This window comes from Poecilia latipinna, unplaced genomic scaffold (assembly GCF_001443285.1).
Source record: "Poecilia latipinna isolate Pla-1442-1.1 unplaced genomic scaffold, P_latipinna-1.0 Scaffold1022, whole genome shotgun sequence".
Lineage (NCBI taxonomy): Eukaryota > Metazoa > Chordata > Actinopteri > Cyprinodontiformes > Poeciliidae > Poecilia > Poecilia latipinna.
Window position 1 is genome coordinate 80374 of NW_015113638.1, and position 16432 is coordinate 96805.

At 36.4% G+C, this 16432-nt stretch overlaps 1 protein-coding gene across 1 annotated transcript; it reads right to left on the bottom strand.

Annotated features, from left to right (window-relative positions):
* Positions 1–6915: 6915 nt before the first annotated feature.
* On the bottom strand, positions 6916–16230 carry prrt1 (proline-rich transmembrane protein 1). Its single transcript, XM_015050977.1, has 4 exons — positions 15886–16230; positions 10256–10590; positions 9472–9663; positions 6916–7344 (listed from the first exon to the last, which is right to left on the bottom strand). Exons 1-4 carry the CDS (start codon positions 15902–15904, stop codon positions 7168–7170), a joined length of 723 nt encoding a protein of 240 aa, XP_014906463.1. The 5' UTR covers positions 15905–16230; the 3' UTR covers positions 6916–7167.
* Between the last annotated feature and the right edge of the window lie 202 nt (positions 16231–16432).

A 16432-nucleotide genomic window follows, 5' to 3' on the forward strand; every position in this document is an offset into this window, starting at 1 on the left:
GATCACAGATGGCCATTTAGCTTCCTGAAGAGATCCGGTGTCTCTGAGATCGTTTAGCTTGGCCTCAAGCTGCACGCCTCCGTCTTCCATCACAGAGTCTCGGCTTCCCCTGGGTCAGCCTCGCTGGATGTCTCACTGTGTGTGTTTGTGTCATCCTGCTGCACCATGCCGGGCTGCCATCGCCGCCGCCGCAGCATCAGGCCTGGTGATGGATGGAGTTTCAGGAAGCTGGGTAGAAAATATCTGCGCTTGTTGAACTGAAACTGGAGGCTTACAGTCACCGTAAAAAGAAAACACAGCAAAAATACCAAATCTGGCCAAGTGATTTTAGTCTAGTTTCTGGTGCAAAGATCTTAGTATACTTAAAAGGAGACAAAACTAACATGAAAGTAACTTTTCAACAAGATATAGAAGCTTGTTTTAAGTAAATAATTCCTTAATATTGGTGAAAAAGTGCTGGTTTCATTGGCAGATAAATTTACTTATGACACAATTTCCCCATATAATAAGTGAAATAATCTGCCAATTTAACTACTATATTTTCATCAATATTAAACAATTATTTACTTAAAACAAGCTTATATGTCTTGCTGATAACTTACTTTTGCCTTATTTCAAGTGTAAAAGCGTATTTGAATTAGAAACTAGACAAAAATACTTAAGATTGTATGTTTTTGCAGTGCATTTCTTGGCATTTCTGATATAAAGAAATGTGTAAAGATATTTAAAATAAATAGTAAATTAATCTTTTTAACCTTATGGAGAAAATGTCCTGCTGTAAGTGAAATAATCTGTTATTGGAACTAGTAATTAATTTTGTCTTATTTCAAGTATGCTGAGATATTTACAATAGAAACTAAACAAAAATACTTGGTAAGATTTTATGTTTTTGCAGTGTAAGGTGAAAACACCTCCAATTTGTAGCAACTGAAGCTTTTTAGATCTATAAACTGAAAACTTCAGGAAGATGATGGACATTTTAGGTCTTAATTCATTCCATAGGACTTTTTTGATCATAATCTTCTTCCATACCTAAATCTGAAATGATCCATTCAAAGAAAATATCCCAGCTGTCATTTTAAATGTTTGATGTTGCACTTTGTTAAACACCCCACAAATAAAGAGGTGTGCTGCATCACACATTTTTTCAAATGAGATATTAAAAAAGATTCGGTAAATGTAAGATTAAATGACCTTTCGGGGTGGAGGGGTTCTGAATGTTTTCGCCCAAGCCCCAAGTAGGCTAGGATCGCCCCTGGGAAAAGGACTGACTGTCGTTGTTTAATGAAATTGCTTTTGGAGCCACTAAAAGCAGCTAATCTTTCGCAGAAACAACAAAATCCAATCATTTAAATTCTACAGTGGAAAGATTTGGGGGAAGATAATTATCTTTTCTGTGGTGCAGAAATGTCAGCAGCTGCAAAACAAATAGCCACAAGACCTCCTGTGATTAAACACAAGATTGTGAGAGCTTCTGTGTATCATTCTGTGACAGAGTAGGGAGGAAGAAAAACCGGGGCAACTATAAATAGCATCCCAGTGATGAGGGAGAGATGAGATGCCACAGAGACAGAGGATGGAGAGGTGATGCAGAAACCAGGCACCAAACATTTTGTTCACAAACCAGAATTATTCTTTTATTCATTACTCAAACAACTGAACTCAGAAACAACCAATGCATGTGCAACACAGCCCAAAACATGAGAATAATAAACCCCCACGTTTACACAGGTAGTTTTTGGCTCCTTGAACAAGCAACCCCTTAAAAACTCAAGATAATGAAATAAACAGGGAGTCACCTCTGAGCTGCAGTTACTGTAAAGCACAAAGGGAGATGCAGCCTAGTGCCACATAACAGAAGTCTCCATATTCAGCAGAAACACACTCACCGCCAAAGCCTTCTTTACAATAATAATAATACTAAACAGCACTGCGCCTCAATTACGCTGGAACACTGAATATCATTGTCTGTATATAATAGCAGGGCCTGAATTTATCAAACAGGAAAACATGGAAAATGTGTAAAATGCATAAAGATGCATGTACACCTGTTCACTATAACTTTAAGAAATACAATATAAATCTGAGACTTTCAGAGGTATATTTTATTTGGCTTTCTTGCAGTGATGCGTTGCTAAGCTAATGTAGCTTCAGCTGTTAGCTTTAGCACCAGCTAGTCGTCTATCAAAAATGGATACAATACAACTGCTAGCTCTAATATGCTAACCAAGACATCATATAACATATTATAAATATGTACAAAGATTAAAACAAAACAAAGAGGTGAGAGAAGGCCAGTTAAAAACCATTTGAGACAGTAAGGCTAGCCTGAGCTAACCTTAGCTAGGCTAACATGTACAGGCTCAATTTAACAGCGAGCTTATGGTTTTTTGTGCAAAGAAAAAATAATTTACAAAGTGAAAATTCACAGAAATGATCCATTCAGTCAGAGTAACGTCTGAGAAAAGTGAGGGACAATTTAGGCATTGTCTAATTTAATTTAATCACAAACCTGTAGAAATTCGTCACTGTAAAATATTTTTATTTTAAGTAAATAAACTGAGAAAAAAAAGTAGATGGTAACTTTCAGTTTATTTCTACATTTCCTTCCCCATGCGCATTAGCGTGCTAAAACCATTAGCATGCTAAAACCATTAGCATGCTAAACCTATTAGCATTCTCTGTACAACAGTCTGTCATGCTAACAATATAAAGAAAGTTAATTAATTCAAACACCTACTGTCCTACCCATAGGGTGAATATACTGATATAAAGCCTACAGTGCTCCGAAAAGTATTTCCCCATTTCATCTTAGCCTTTTATTGCATTTAAATAATTCAGATAATCAAATAAATTCTAATATCAAGTTATAATCAGAGTAAATAGTCATAATAAAAAGAACATTTCTCAAATTATGATTTAATTTAGAAGGGGAAAAAAGATTTTCAAACTAATGTGAAAAAATAATTGTTTCCTAAATCTAATAATTTTATTTATGATGACTAGAAATGACTAAAAATATCATCCAAGTAAGTAATTAGCTAAGACAATTCATGACACTCGTAAAAGAAAATAATTTAAACATAAACCCACAACTGATTTTACAAAAGAATGACATTTCCTTTTTAAGAAGTACAGTACAGCTGCAGGGTAAATCCTTGTTTCTGATTAATAAATGAAGGCCCAGATGTTCCCAGATATACAGAAAATAACACGTCGCCATTAATAATACTCTTAATTACAAACTACAGCATATATCGTTTTTTTAAAATACTGTCTATAAATTTAAATAACTATATTATTTTTTAAAGTATCATCATCAAAGGGAGAAGCAGAGAAACAATGTGGAGCAGAAGAGATATGTAATAGGTCCATATCAGAGTATGGACCTATTAGGGACTCACAGGGAGGGATAAAGTTTTCATAGAGCAGAAAGTGCTACAACACAATGTAGGCATTAATATTTTCTCTCTTTTACTTGAAACATTCATTTCATAACCCTAAGATAAAAGTTCATAGAGCGACTTCACAGCCACGATACCTCTCAGAGACAACAGCCCAGCTGCTGTTCGGAGCTACATTGTAGAAACGCACACATCTATCCTTAATACTTAGGACAAATGGAAACAAACTGAGGATGACATGCAGGGTTATGTTACCTCATATGTCTACTGCTGCACTAAGAACAGAGTATTAGAGGGTAAATATTAGCTCTGCCACAGAAAATAAAGGCTAAAACTCGTCTAAATTACTTGCAAAAAGAATATCTGCAGATCTAATCTGTATATTCTTTCTATTTATGTCTCCATTTCTTGTTTTTTTGGAGTAGCTTGTTTACCACTTTGGAAAATACTGCATCACAAATCCATTGAATATTTTAGGAAATGTTCCCATCAGCAGCTGGGAGCACAGCTACTTTTGCACTAAAAGCCCATTAGCCTAGATTTATATTCATCATGCACTATAAGATCTATAAATGTAAACAGCTGTGTCATTTTATCTGGTTACTACAAAGTGCAATATCATCATCATTACCATCACGAGGTACTAACGGTAAGCCAATTCAGAGTATCAGATAGCTGCAACGACTCACTACAGATTACAGCAGACAAGGTTGATGCAAGGGTCAGGATTAAATAAATAAGAAAATAAATAATATATAAATAAATTAGAAAACATATAATTTATAATAGTGCTATCTCATCTGGCATTTTATGGAAATTAAAGCAAAGTTTGCTGACATCTAACATCAGAAAGTATTCACAACCTCTTTTTTTCTGCACATTTTGTTACAGATTTAGCCAAAAACCAAATTAAATATAGTTTACTTTATAAAAAAATAATAATAATAAAAAATAAGGGGGAAACATGATTTTAGAAATTTTGGAGAGTTTATGAAATGTGCATTTTGTTATGAGAAATTGGTCTGATGACACTGAAATTAAACTTTTTAGAATCATGTCTGGACAAAAACAGCAACTGATAATCACACCATCCTACCAACACGTTTTAAGTGGAAGCTAATGCTAAATTGCTAGCTTCTATTCAAATTATATCGGCCTTACAACACTTTAGATCCAATTTAATGTTAACACTATGATTTATATTCTACAATACCTTTATGTTTATATGTTTGTGTCTTCTTCTCTTTCCGTTTTGGTTTGTTCGTGTAAGCTTGTTTTAAATAAATTAAATCGGGGTGAAAACGGAGCACGTCAGGAGAAGAAACGATGTTCTGTTGAGTAGCATACATGCAGCGAGTACGCATGCGTGCACATGCGCATTAAGAGGTCCGCGACATTTACAGTAGCTCAGTTCAGCTTATACACAAGATACAACTAAAAATAATATAGTGAATTGTTTTTAATGAGAACTAGATGGATATATATGCTTTGTCCTGGTTTCTAAGTGTATTTTCTAGCCGCAGCTGCAGTCAACTACAAAACATATAAAACTCACCTCCCTGTTCGTTCTGACTGGTTAGCAGGATAGTCAGGATATGTCATACAGCCATTAATAACAAAGTATATGACAATCTCACTTCTATGTCATGGTGTTATGCTGCTGATAAAAATAAAAGTACATAAGCACATGGTGATAATCACAGCGTTGTTCTGTCGATCTCCCAGAACAACGGAAATTATGTCTAAACAGTTTTCTTCCACTCGGTTGGCAAAAAATAAAGTTAAAGTGCCCTCTACCGCCACCTACTGGTATCGAAATAAATATTTAAAACTAAAAAAAATCTTGTATTCTTTCACATAAACGAGTCACTTTGAGAATATTTAACAAAGTAATGCATAAACTCACTTCAAAAGAAGGTCTTGTATACTAATACTTGAACAATTCTTAACAGTCGGTAACCAAAACTTCAACACTGATGCTGAATTTTATTCAACTGAACCTTTACAAAATAGACAAGCAATGTGCGCTTTAAAATTTATCCGGAAACATAAATGAATTCATCACGCTTATCCACCTGCACTTACCTCGAGGTTCTGCAGAGAATAGAAAATACACAACAAACCAAGCTTGTAGAGGAGTCAGTCGGACTAAACTAGCTGCCAAAGGTGATAAAACCAAAAATATTAAGCTACAGATATGAATATATATCGACTTACTACCTTTACTTTTTTAACATTGTTTAAATTTACAAATATGACTGAAAACTTGTATTCATCTTGTCATTGTAGGCTATCTGGTGTGGGTTTTGTTTAAAAAGAAAGAAAAAAAAACGAAACCAAAATCCATAAATAAATAAAAAAAATAGAAAAAGTGATGAGGTGTGAATACTTTCTGATGCTGCTGCATGTTGGGCCCCATGTGTGTTTTCCTCAGGCTGGGGCTCACAATGGGCCAATGCAACCAGTGTCGGTAAAACCAGTTATAAATCTTAGCTGGGACACAAATGAGTATCATTTTAAATTATTCAGCTCATCTGAGACCTGTACGGGTCCCGATTATTACCCAGAGTTGAACTGCCTCTGATTTGGAGGAACCATTACATAACCAAAGGACACGCCATCTGAGTCCCATTACTTAATTACTAGAATGGGTCCCATGCATGATGATAGTCGTATAAATGCATAGAGGCCAATCCATCTTCACAAATTAGTGCCTTGTGGAGCAGAAAACCTTTATAAAAACAAATAAAAACTATTTCGTGCTCCAGCAATGATGCATTATGCACTGAGCAGGACTAAAAGTAAATTTAACTGACTTACACTGCAAAAACACAAAATCCTACCAAGTATTTTTGGTCAGGTTTCGTCTGCAAATTACAGGTAATTTTTCAGCAAGATTTAAGAGCTTGTTTTAAGTCAACAATTCCTTAGTATTGATGAAAATGTGGTAGTTTCATTGGCAGGTTATTTCACTTATAATATGACAAAAATGTCTTCCTAAAAGTTTAATAATCTGCTCATGGAACTAGTAATTTTTTATCAAAATTAAGGAATTGTTAAGAATTTTACATACTAAAAACTCACCTGTTTGGAGTTGCTTTTTAACCAAAATTAAAGCAACGCTAACCAACATTTTGATTTGTAATGACTTGGCAAAACGTAATGTTGAAATTGTTGCTTTATGGCTTTCTATTTTTGTGTGTGTATGATGTAAAGCACTTTGAGCTGCCTTGTTGCTGGAATGTGCTCTACAAATAAGCTTGACTGATTAAAACAAGCTCACACAAAGTTACTTGTAAGTCAGTTTTCTCTTATTTCAAGAGTACTAAGATATTTACAGCAGAAACCTGACCAAACATACTTGGATTTAGTGTTTTGCAGTGTAATAAATGAACATTGTGAGTCGGTTGTTGAAATATTAAGCACACAGTGACTTACAGTTGGTTACCTAACTGCATCAATTAGCAGCAGACAAATGGATCGCGAACACAAGAAGGTTTGCCTCCATCCTGCAGCTCATACTTTTAATATGAAAGCAAATATTAAGTGGTCACTCTGGACCTATTTAACAACCGCTTGCTATTTTTGGCCATTGGTGGGTGTTTGATAGAAGCAGGTTAGGTCTTTAAACTGTGTGGGTAGCTGTACAGAAAGGGCCGACAAGCAAAAGCGGTGCATTTTCCTTTCCCCCCCTCCTCACCAAGCGATTGACAGTAGTTAGATAGATAATATTTAGACGCTCTTGCTGGGAAAGCGGGACCAGTTAGGGGTCCCAGTCGTCGTCATGATGCTGCGAGGCTATGATGACTACCACGGTGAGGATGGTGCAGAGCACCAGCGAGGCGATGCCCACGGCCAGGCTGATGAAGGAGAAGTTGCGGGCCTCACGGGACGCTATTTCCGCAGTCACCATGTCCCCTCGGGCTATCGCCATGCGCACCTGAGCAGTGGACAGGAAAAGAGAGGCGAACTGAGCGAAACACGTTGCATAACGAGACGGTGCATGAGTGGGAGCAAGACAGCACCATGTATGGATCGATTTCACTGCAGCGCAGGCTGCATGTGCAGGAAGAGGCCGCTGCATGCAACACAAACACAAAACACACGGCAGCGACAGACCCGGCTCCACAGAAATTTTTGCTGCATGGCGATCACTTATTTAGGGAGGGGGCACAGTAAATAGGTATTTAATTTAATATGAATACATAAACAAACATATAACTTTCAAATAAAACATCCATTTTGCTTATTAATACAAAAACTAATGATGTAAACAGTGACATGTACAAAATGTTGAGTAATTATGCTCAGATTTTATAAATATTATCTTATATATTGCAAAAATCTAATGTTTCCAATCTGTGAAGTCTATTTCTACCTAAACCTCAAAATCTGCAACTGGCTATTTTTGTTTATTTTCGCTGTAAAAAGTACAGAAAATGTTCTAGGAGGGAATGATTTCACCCATTTTTTCTGAAATCATGGAAGTTTCAATGTGTAGCAGTTATTCACAATTCACTCTGTGATGACACAGTGTAATAATGGTTTTAAATGAAGAAAAACTGAATTTGATTTTATGATTTTAATGAAAACAAAATATTGCAGATGTACATGAACAAAGCACTTTGTATTTTAAATGCAAAATCATTAGTAGTAGTGTTAGTAGAAGGAATAATGTCACTATTACTATTACTAAAAGTAAAAAGTACAGTGCAGTAAAACTTTTTTCTCCCCCAAGTTACTCAACTACCCACCTCTGAAGATAGACAGCAACAATTAGTAGCCTGCTCTAGCTAACTAGCTTAACATATATTGTCATGGGTTAACTAGCTAATAGCTTATTACTCTACTTGGTTTGTTTAGAGAAAACTGCAAAAGTTATTTGCCTTTGCAGTTTGCTGGTTTTCTGTCATGATTTTAATTTCTAACACACCGGGATTCAGATCTGCACAGCAAAATGTCTCGGTTGCTAATCCGCGGGAGCTAGCATCGTAACCGCTCATGTTGCGTTTAAAGACGGCTCGGAAAAACACGGTACGACATGTTAACAACGGTTTAAACAGTTGTAACGGCTAAAAAACCCCTGCGGGGAACAAGTACGAGAAGTGCGGGAGTAAATCGAGATAAAATTAAAATAAAATAATAGAAGGCTGACCACTCGGAGGTAAAAGATAAATAAATAAATTAAACAGCTTCGAGGTCAGGGCGGGCACGGCTGACTGTGTGCCCGCCCATGCCGCCGGGGCCGAGCAGCGGCCACACATACTGTACCGCTCGGACCGGCGCCTCCACGGCCTGTCAGCTCCGCTCAGCTCACAGGCAGCTGAGCGGCCCGGAGGACGAAATCCATTCTGTCCCGTTGCACTGACAGTGGTGCGGTTACGTAACGTGGCATGTTGAGTGCATGTTGGTCAGCCCGGTTTACCGTCACACAGATGGAACAACAGGACTCATTAAGTGTGAGGAGAGCCACCGCAAGGAGCTGTGATCACCGCGTCCTGCATGGAAAAACTCCGGCACACAGCTCCAACTGAAACAGCTTCCCACCTTATGCTGCTCCAAACACTTTATGCATTTTGTTTTGCAGCGTTCCCCAACGTTTGGATGGTTTTAGAGCAGAGGTGTCAAACTTCATTTTTGTTTAGGGCCAAATTAAGATCATAAATGTTCTTAAAGGGCCGATTGTGCCAGAATGTGTTGATAAAACCTGTTCAAAATATTAATAAATTCTTAAAATGAGATCATGTTGAACATCTTTCCAGTCCCTCCAGAATTTCGCAATTGTTTTTGTGATTTTTTTTTGCAATAAAAATCACTTTGGGGCGCTGTTTGTGGTACTACTTTGGAAATATTAGTGATATTTATGCTTATTTATGCCTTTTTATTACTCAGCGTACAGATCTATAATCTGACATCAGTTAAGGCTGAGGCAGCTGTTTAATACAAGTAAGCTGTTTAGTACACAAAGTCAGAGATGTGTTAAATTTTCCAAAGTGTCATTATCCGCTAAAGTATTAGCAGTTCTTATTATTCTGACATAAAGGTACAATAATAAAATGAGTTTTACCTTCACTGCCTTGATGATGGCGATGATGCCTGTGGGCCAGAAGCAGCACACGGTGGTTAGCACGGCGATGGGCAGGTAGTCGTGGGGCGGCCGGCGGTCCATCAGGGTGATGCTGGGGGGCATCTGCATGGGGTGGATCTGGCCTGGGGGGATCCCCGGGTGGCTTCCTGCTGCTGGCATGTAGGGCTGACCCTGAGCGGACCGAACATGGAGCGGTTAGATTATTAAAACTGAAGCTTACAGCAGCGATGGCACTCTTTTCCCATTGTAGAATTCAAGCACTTTTCAAGGTAAGTTTCCAAACTTTTTAAATTAAATTTGAAATTCTAATTCAAACATACTTTATTGATCCAAAAAGAAAACTAAATGTTTCTATCTTGAATTTATTCTGAAATATTTATCTTTTTCTAATAAAATGGACTAAAAATAAAACTGAATGAAAACTTTGGAAATCAGACGAACTTTGATATTAACTTGTTTTACTAATCCGTGAACGTTTTACCTTTAAATCTAAAACGATACTAATATGTACCAAAAATATTGATGATGATAAAAATAAAACTTGTAAAGGATTTTCAATTAAGATTCACCCAAAACGTCAAATATTTCTAGTTAGAGTAAGCAAAGGTTGACTTAAAAATCAAGATTTTAACCTAAAAATAAATAAACGCAACATGAAACTGCCTCAATGTGGCACCACTAATCCTGAAGTTTATAGATAAAAACAAAACAAAAGTTAGAAAAAATAAATCTCAGAGAGTTTCGGAGTCGGTCTGTGACTCACCGACGCCATGGGATAAACGGGAACGTAAGCAGTGCATGGCTGCAGCTGCAGCGGGTAGCCCGGGTGGATGTACCCCACGGGCGGGTGCTGGATGGCGCCTCCGGGGCCCTGGGTCTGCACCGTGTAGCCCTGCGCGGCGCCCGGAGTCCCGAAGTGGAACGTCGTTTCTTGGAGGTATCCCTCGGAGCCCGGAGGTGGCGGCGGCGGCGGAGCGGGATAACCGGGCTGGGCGCCCGGCACGGCGGCCATGTTGGGATGCTGCTGCATGTTGGAATCCTGGGGGCCAGGGAGGTACGGGGGCGGCTGCATGGTCTGACGGCCGGAGTCGTCGAGTCCTGAGAGAAGGAGAGTGACGGTAAACAGACACGATGTGAACGCAGCTCGTCTAAATGTCATAAGGAGCTAAATTGGTGCCATAATGTTTGCATAAAAAATTTTCGTTTTCAAATTGGAAATAAATATTCAAAACAGAAAAGTAAACTCTTAAAACTGAAAAAATAATTTTGAAACTGAACAAAGATTTGAAACTAAAAATAATTTTACATTTGGAAAAAATAACCTGAAACGCAATTTTGACACTATTTTTCAGCTAATTCTTTTCCAGTTTCAAACTTTTTTTTATTTTTAAAAATGTTTTCAATTTGAAATAATTATTTTTTTCTCAAAATTATTTTACAGTTTCAAATATTTTTTTCAGTTAATTTTTTTTTATCCTGTTTCAAAACAAACATTTCTGAGCAAATATTACGGCCTAAGTAGATGTGAAAGAAATGTTCACAAAAAATAAAACTGAAAATCAATTTTGACACCATTTCTCAGATATTTCTTTTTCAATTTCAAACTTTTCTCTTTCAGTTTCAAGATAGTTTTTCGGTTTTACGTTTTTTAGTATCGAATTTCTATTTCAGTTTCAAACTTAATTTCAAACATAATTTTCAATTTGAAATGATTCTTCTGTTTAAAATGTATTTTTTCTGTTTCAAATATCTTTGTATTTTTGTCAGTTTAATTTTATTCTCTTTAATTTTTTTCAGTTTCACAATAAACATTACTGAGCAAACATTATGGCCTAAAGAAATGTTCACGACTACTTTTCAGTTTCAAAATAGTTTTTCAGATTTACATTTTTTTAGTTTCAAATCTCTCCCCCCTCTCCCCCCAGAGAAGGGAATCAAAGTACATGGGAGAAATCCAATGCGGTGCAGTGAAGGGAGATGAGAATCAAGCAGAATTGTACAGGAAGGCCATATATTCTCCAACCTGCTCCATCTCAGCATTAATGATGACAGCAGTCGACATTTTCACACCTCAGGATGAAGACGATGAAACAAATACCCTTTTCATCTCTGTTTATCATCAGTCAGACATGTGGCATTTCATCGTGGAGAATCTCGTCTGCTTTCTCCCACTTGTGAGTTCTCTCCGTGTTTGTCAGAAAATGACTGATAGAGTGTCGTGTTTTCACAGCATAAAGGGGGGCTGAGATAATACTGCCTGACAGGGACATGGAGGAGGGAAGAGAGGGGGGAAACAGGTGGATGCTGGATGTTGAACCGAGCGGCTGCACTGCAAAAACACAGAATCTTAACAAGTATTTTAGTCTAGTTTCTAGTGCAAATATCTTAGTACAAATGAAATATAACTTTCAATTAACTTTTCAGGATATAGGAGTGTCATTTAAGTCAATAATTCCTTAATGTTGATTTTTTTAAAAGTACTAGATCCTCTAATAGGACATTTTTTTCAATATTACTGAAAACAAGCTCATATCTTTAAAGTAACATTTCAGCAAATTAAGGGCTTGTTTTAAGTCAATAATTCCTTATTATTGATGAAAAAGTATCGGTTCCACTGACAGATTATTTCACTTATGAGAAAAATGTTCTCAGTAAAATAATCTGCCAGTGGAACTAATACTTTTACATCAATATTAAGAAATTATTGACTTAAAAACAATCCTGAAAAAGTTACTTGTAAGTTAGTTCTGTCTTATTTCAAGTGTAATAAGATATTTACATTAGAAACTAGACCAAAACGCTTGATAAGATTTTCTGTTTTTGTAGTGTAGGAGCTTGTTTTCAGTCATTAATTTCTGAATATTAAATTTAAAAAGGTAATTGTTCCATTGGCAGATTATTTCACTTAGAGCAATTTTTTCCCATATTATAAATGAATATAATCCAACAGGAACTAATACATTTTCGTCAATACTAAGGAATTATTATTATCTTATATTTTTGAAAAAGTTACTTGGTAGTTTGTTTTGTCTTATTTCAAGTGTAAAAAGACATTTGCAATAGAAACTAGACCAAAAATACTTTGTAAGACTTTGTGTTTTTGCAGTGACGACTCTCGCTTTATATAGAGTTTCCTTAACGGCCGTCACAAAAAGGAAGTGGACCAGAAACACAGAGAGACACCCAGCGAAGGTTAAAGACGGGACAAGCAGTTTATTTGCAAAAGCAACCAGAGGCAATTTTATCCTCATGTTTCTCAGAAGATTTGAAGGCTTACAGGAACTACGGGCAACAAGAGGCAAAACATTTCTCACAAGACATCAGCGTTCACGTGAAATAATCCACAAAACATAAGCTTGTGCAACAAATGGATTAAACACTGCTGCTGATGTTTGTTTCCTCATTTATTCTGAAAAACAACCTACACTGGTAAAAAATATTCTGATATCTAACAATAACAATTTCCATTGAACAATTACAAGAAAGTCAGCCTGCTTTTTTTTCCCAGTGGAGGGAATCAAAGTACATGGGAGAAATCCAATACGGAGCAGTGAAGGGAGATGAGTATTAAGATATTATGCTACATGTTCAGCAGAATTGTCTAAGTTTTCAATGGGGGAAAAATAAGACAAAACTAACTTCCAAGTAACTTTTCAGTAAGAATTATCAGCTTGTTTTAAGTCAATAATAACTTAGTATTGATATTAAAAGGGTAATAGTTCCACTGGCAAATTATTTCACTCATAACAAGATATTTTTCCCACGTTAAAAGTTAAATAATCCGCCAGTGGAACAAGCACTTTTTGTGGAGTAGGATGCTTGATTTTGCTTGGTAATATGTTGATTGAATGGCAAATAGAACAATACACCATAACATATTGATCTATTTGTGACAAATTATACTTAAAATGAGTTTGATCAATTTGAGAGAACTGTCTGGCTCACCGCGTTAAATCTGAGTGTTGCAGCTGATTTTTTCAAAATTTAAGCTTTTTAAATTTGAGACTAAAATGTTTCCTCTAGGTACATTTTTGAAAATCTAAATTTTGAACAAAGTCAGTTAAGCAGTGCAGAGTTAAAGCTGCTGCTCTTGTAGTTATTACTACAAACGTACCAATAATCTAATCTGACCGAGTTTGAGACGGAGAGAGACAAACCAAATATTTCACACTGCAAAAACACAAAATCTTACAAAGTAGAAGTTTCTAGTGCAAATGTCAGTACACTTGAAACAAGACAAAAATAACTGAAAAGTAATTTTTCAGGAGCTTGTTCAATAATTTTCTAATATTGATTAAAATGTATAGTTCGAACTATACGTTCCATTGGCAGATTGGAATGTATAGTGAATAATCTGCCACATTCTGGAACCAGTAGAGTTTCTCTAGATCTTGCTGTGACACTAGTGCTTTAATCCTAGAAACGTTCTTGTAATGATAGAAGTCCAACTTTGTAACCGTCTTCATGTGTCTTTGAAGGTTCATCACTACACCTGGTCACTTTAGTTTCTAGCTGTAATAGATTGTTGTTTTTAAATTAATGTCTATAAACTGTTCCAGGGAAGTAAATCATGTGACATGGGACCAAAATGCTTCCCATATTATAAGTGAAATAATCCTTGTTTAAAATTAAGGAATTATTGACTTAAAACAAGCTCCTACAAGTTAAAAGTAACTTGTAAGTTTATTTTGTCTTATTTCAAATGCCAGGATATTTATACTAGAAACTAGATAAAATGAATAAATATATAAAGCTTGCTGGGTTATTAGTATTTTAGTCCTAGAAATGATAGACCAACTTTGTAACTGTTTATGTGTTTTTGAAGGTTCAGGACCTGATTGCTATAGTTTATAGCTGTAACACAAGGGTGGTTTTTAAAACATTAAGTGGAAAAATAACTACCAGTCCCATTAGCAGATTATTTCACTTACAAAAAGGCATTTTTCCCAAGAAATAAGTGAAACAATCTGACAGTGAAACTAACTTCTAAAAAAAAAATCAATGTTAAGGAATGACTGACTTAAAACAATCTCCTATATCTTATTAAAAAGTACCTTGGAAGTTAGCTTTGTCTTATTTCAAGCACTAACAGACTAGAAACTAGACCCAAAAGTACAATAAATAAACATATAAAGCTTTCTGGGATATTAGTTTTTTAATCCTGGAACTGATAGAAGACCGACTTTGTAACTGTCTTTATGTGTATATGGAGGTTCAGGACCTGATCACTAGTTTCTAGCTATAATAGAAAGCAGTTTGTTTTTTTTTTTAATCTCTAAAAAGTGTTTTAGTGATGTAATTCACGTGATGTAGGAATAGCCGATGAGCAGCTGCAGCCAAATGTGGATCCTAAATAAACTAAACTAAACCAAACACTCATGACTTGAAGAAAAGCATCGGTTACAGAAGTGAAAAAATAAGTACTAGTTCCACTGGAGGATTAAGGGCATTTTTCCCAAGTAATAAGTAAAATAATCTGCCAGTGGAATTAGAACTTTTAAACATCAACGTTAAGGAATTACTGACTTCAAACAGCCCATATATCTTATTAAAAAGTAACTCGTAACTTAGTTTTGTCTTATTTTAAACACTAATATATTTACACTAGAAACTAGACCAAAAATAGATTAAACATGTAAAACTTGCTGGGATATTAATCCTTAAAACCTAGAAATGATAGAAGACCAACTTTGCAACTGTCTTTATGTGTCTTTGGAGGTTCAGAACCTGATCACTAGTTTCTAGCTGTAATAGAAAGTCGCTTTTTAAAATTAATTTCTGAAACTGTTTTGATATAAATCGTATGATGCAGAACCAATGTAACAGACAGTTTTATTTCTTTATTGCTGCTGCTCGTCCTTTGTTTCCCTCCTCCTCTGTATCAGCTCCAGTTTTCAGCTCCAGTTTATTCTGGATGCAAAGCTCCGTCTCCGCTCTCAATATTAAATGAAACTATGGCTGCAGACCCACGGCTATTACTGTCATTATTTATTTATTTATTTATTATTGATTAATTAGCGGAGGCACGAGCAAGTAAAGGCACGCGCATGCAGAGGACACCCACATCAAACAGTCTGGGGAGACGTACGTAAGCTTGTGCGTAATGATGGAAATGAGAGATTAAAACTGAGGTTTTGTGAATTTCAACGCCACATTCTGGGTGGTTCAAGATGAAATACGGGTGGAATCGTGTCGCCGGGGTGGAAATGACCCGAAACTACCCTGACGGGGACACTTTTAACAGTGATAATTAGAGGCCCTGCGGTGATTTTCTCCCCCTCATGCTGCACCCACACAGCGGCGCATCCTCCCGCTGAAGCAAGCAGCTCAGGATGGAGCAAAAATGTGAACCAATCTGACAAAAAAAAGAGAGAAAATGCGTCTCAGTCTTACCGTGTTTTTCAGACGACATGCCTCCCGGTTTTCTGTACGTCTCCTTTAGTCAGATGTTTCACTCCAGCTGCTGGTGAATATTAAAAATAATAATAAAAAAAGAAAGAAAATAAAAACCTCCTTTCGATGATTTTATTTCTCCAAATGCGTTAAACCCATCTTCAGGATGTCTTCATCTTAAAAACACGCTCGGTTTGAAAAAAACTCGAGGTGTTTTTCTTTCTAACGGGGTTTTAATCCTCGGTGTCGCTCCGCTGCTCCGCTCCGTGTGGCTGCTGCTCCGATAAGGTTTCTTCACCAACACGTCGCTGTATATTGAATTAATGAAACACAAAACTACCCTCGTCTTAAAGCGACAGCCCGTAATGTGGGCTGGAAGCGAGCCGGCCCAAAGCAGAAGCGATCTGGGTGGCAAAGAGCTTTAAAATAGAGAAAATAAAAAATATATATTTGCTTTGGCAGAAACAGAAATCCAGATCTGCACCATTAAATATAAAAAATATCCACCGAAAAATATTAATAAAAAAATGAAATTGTAGTTTAGGTA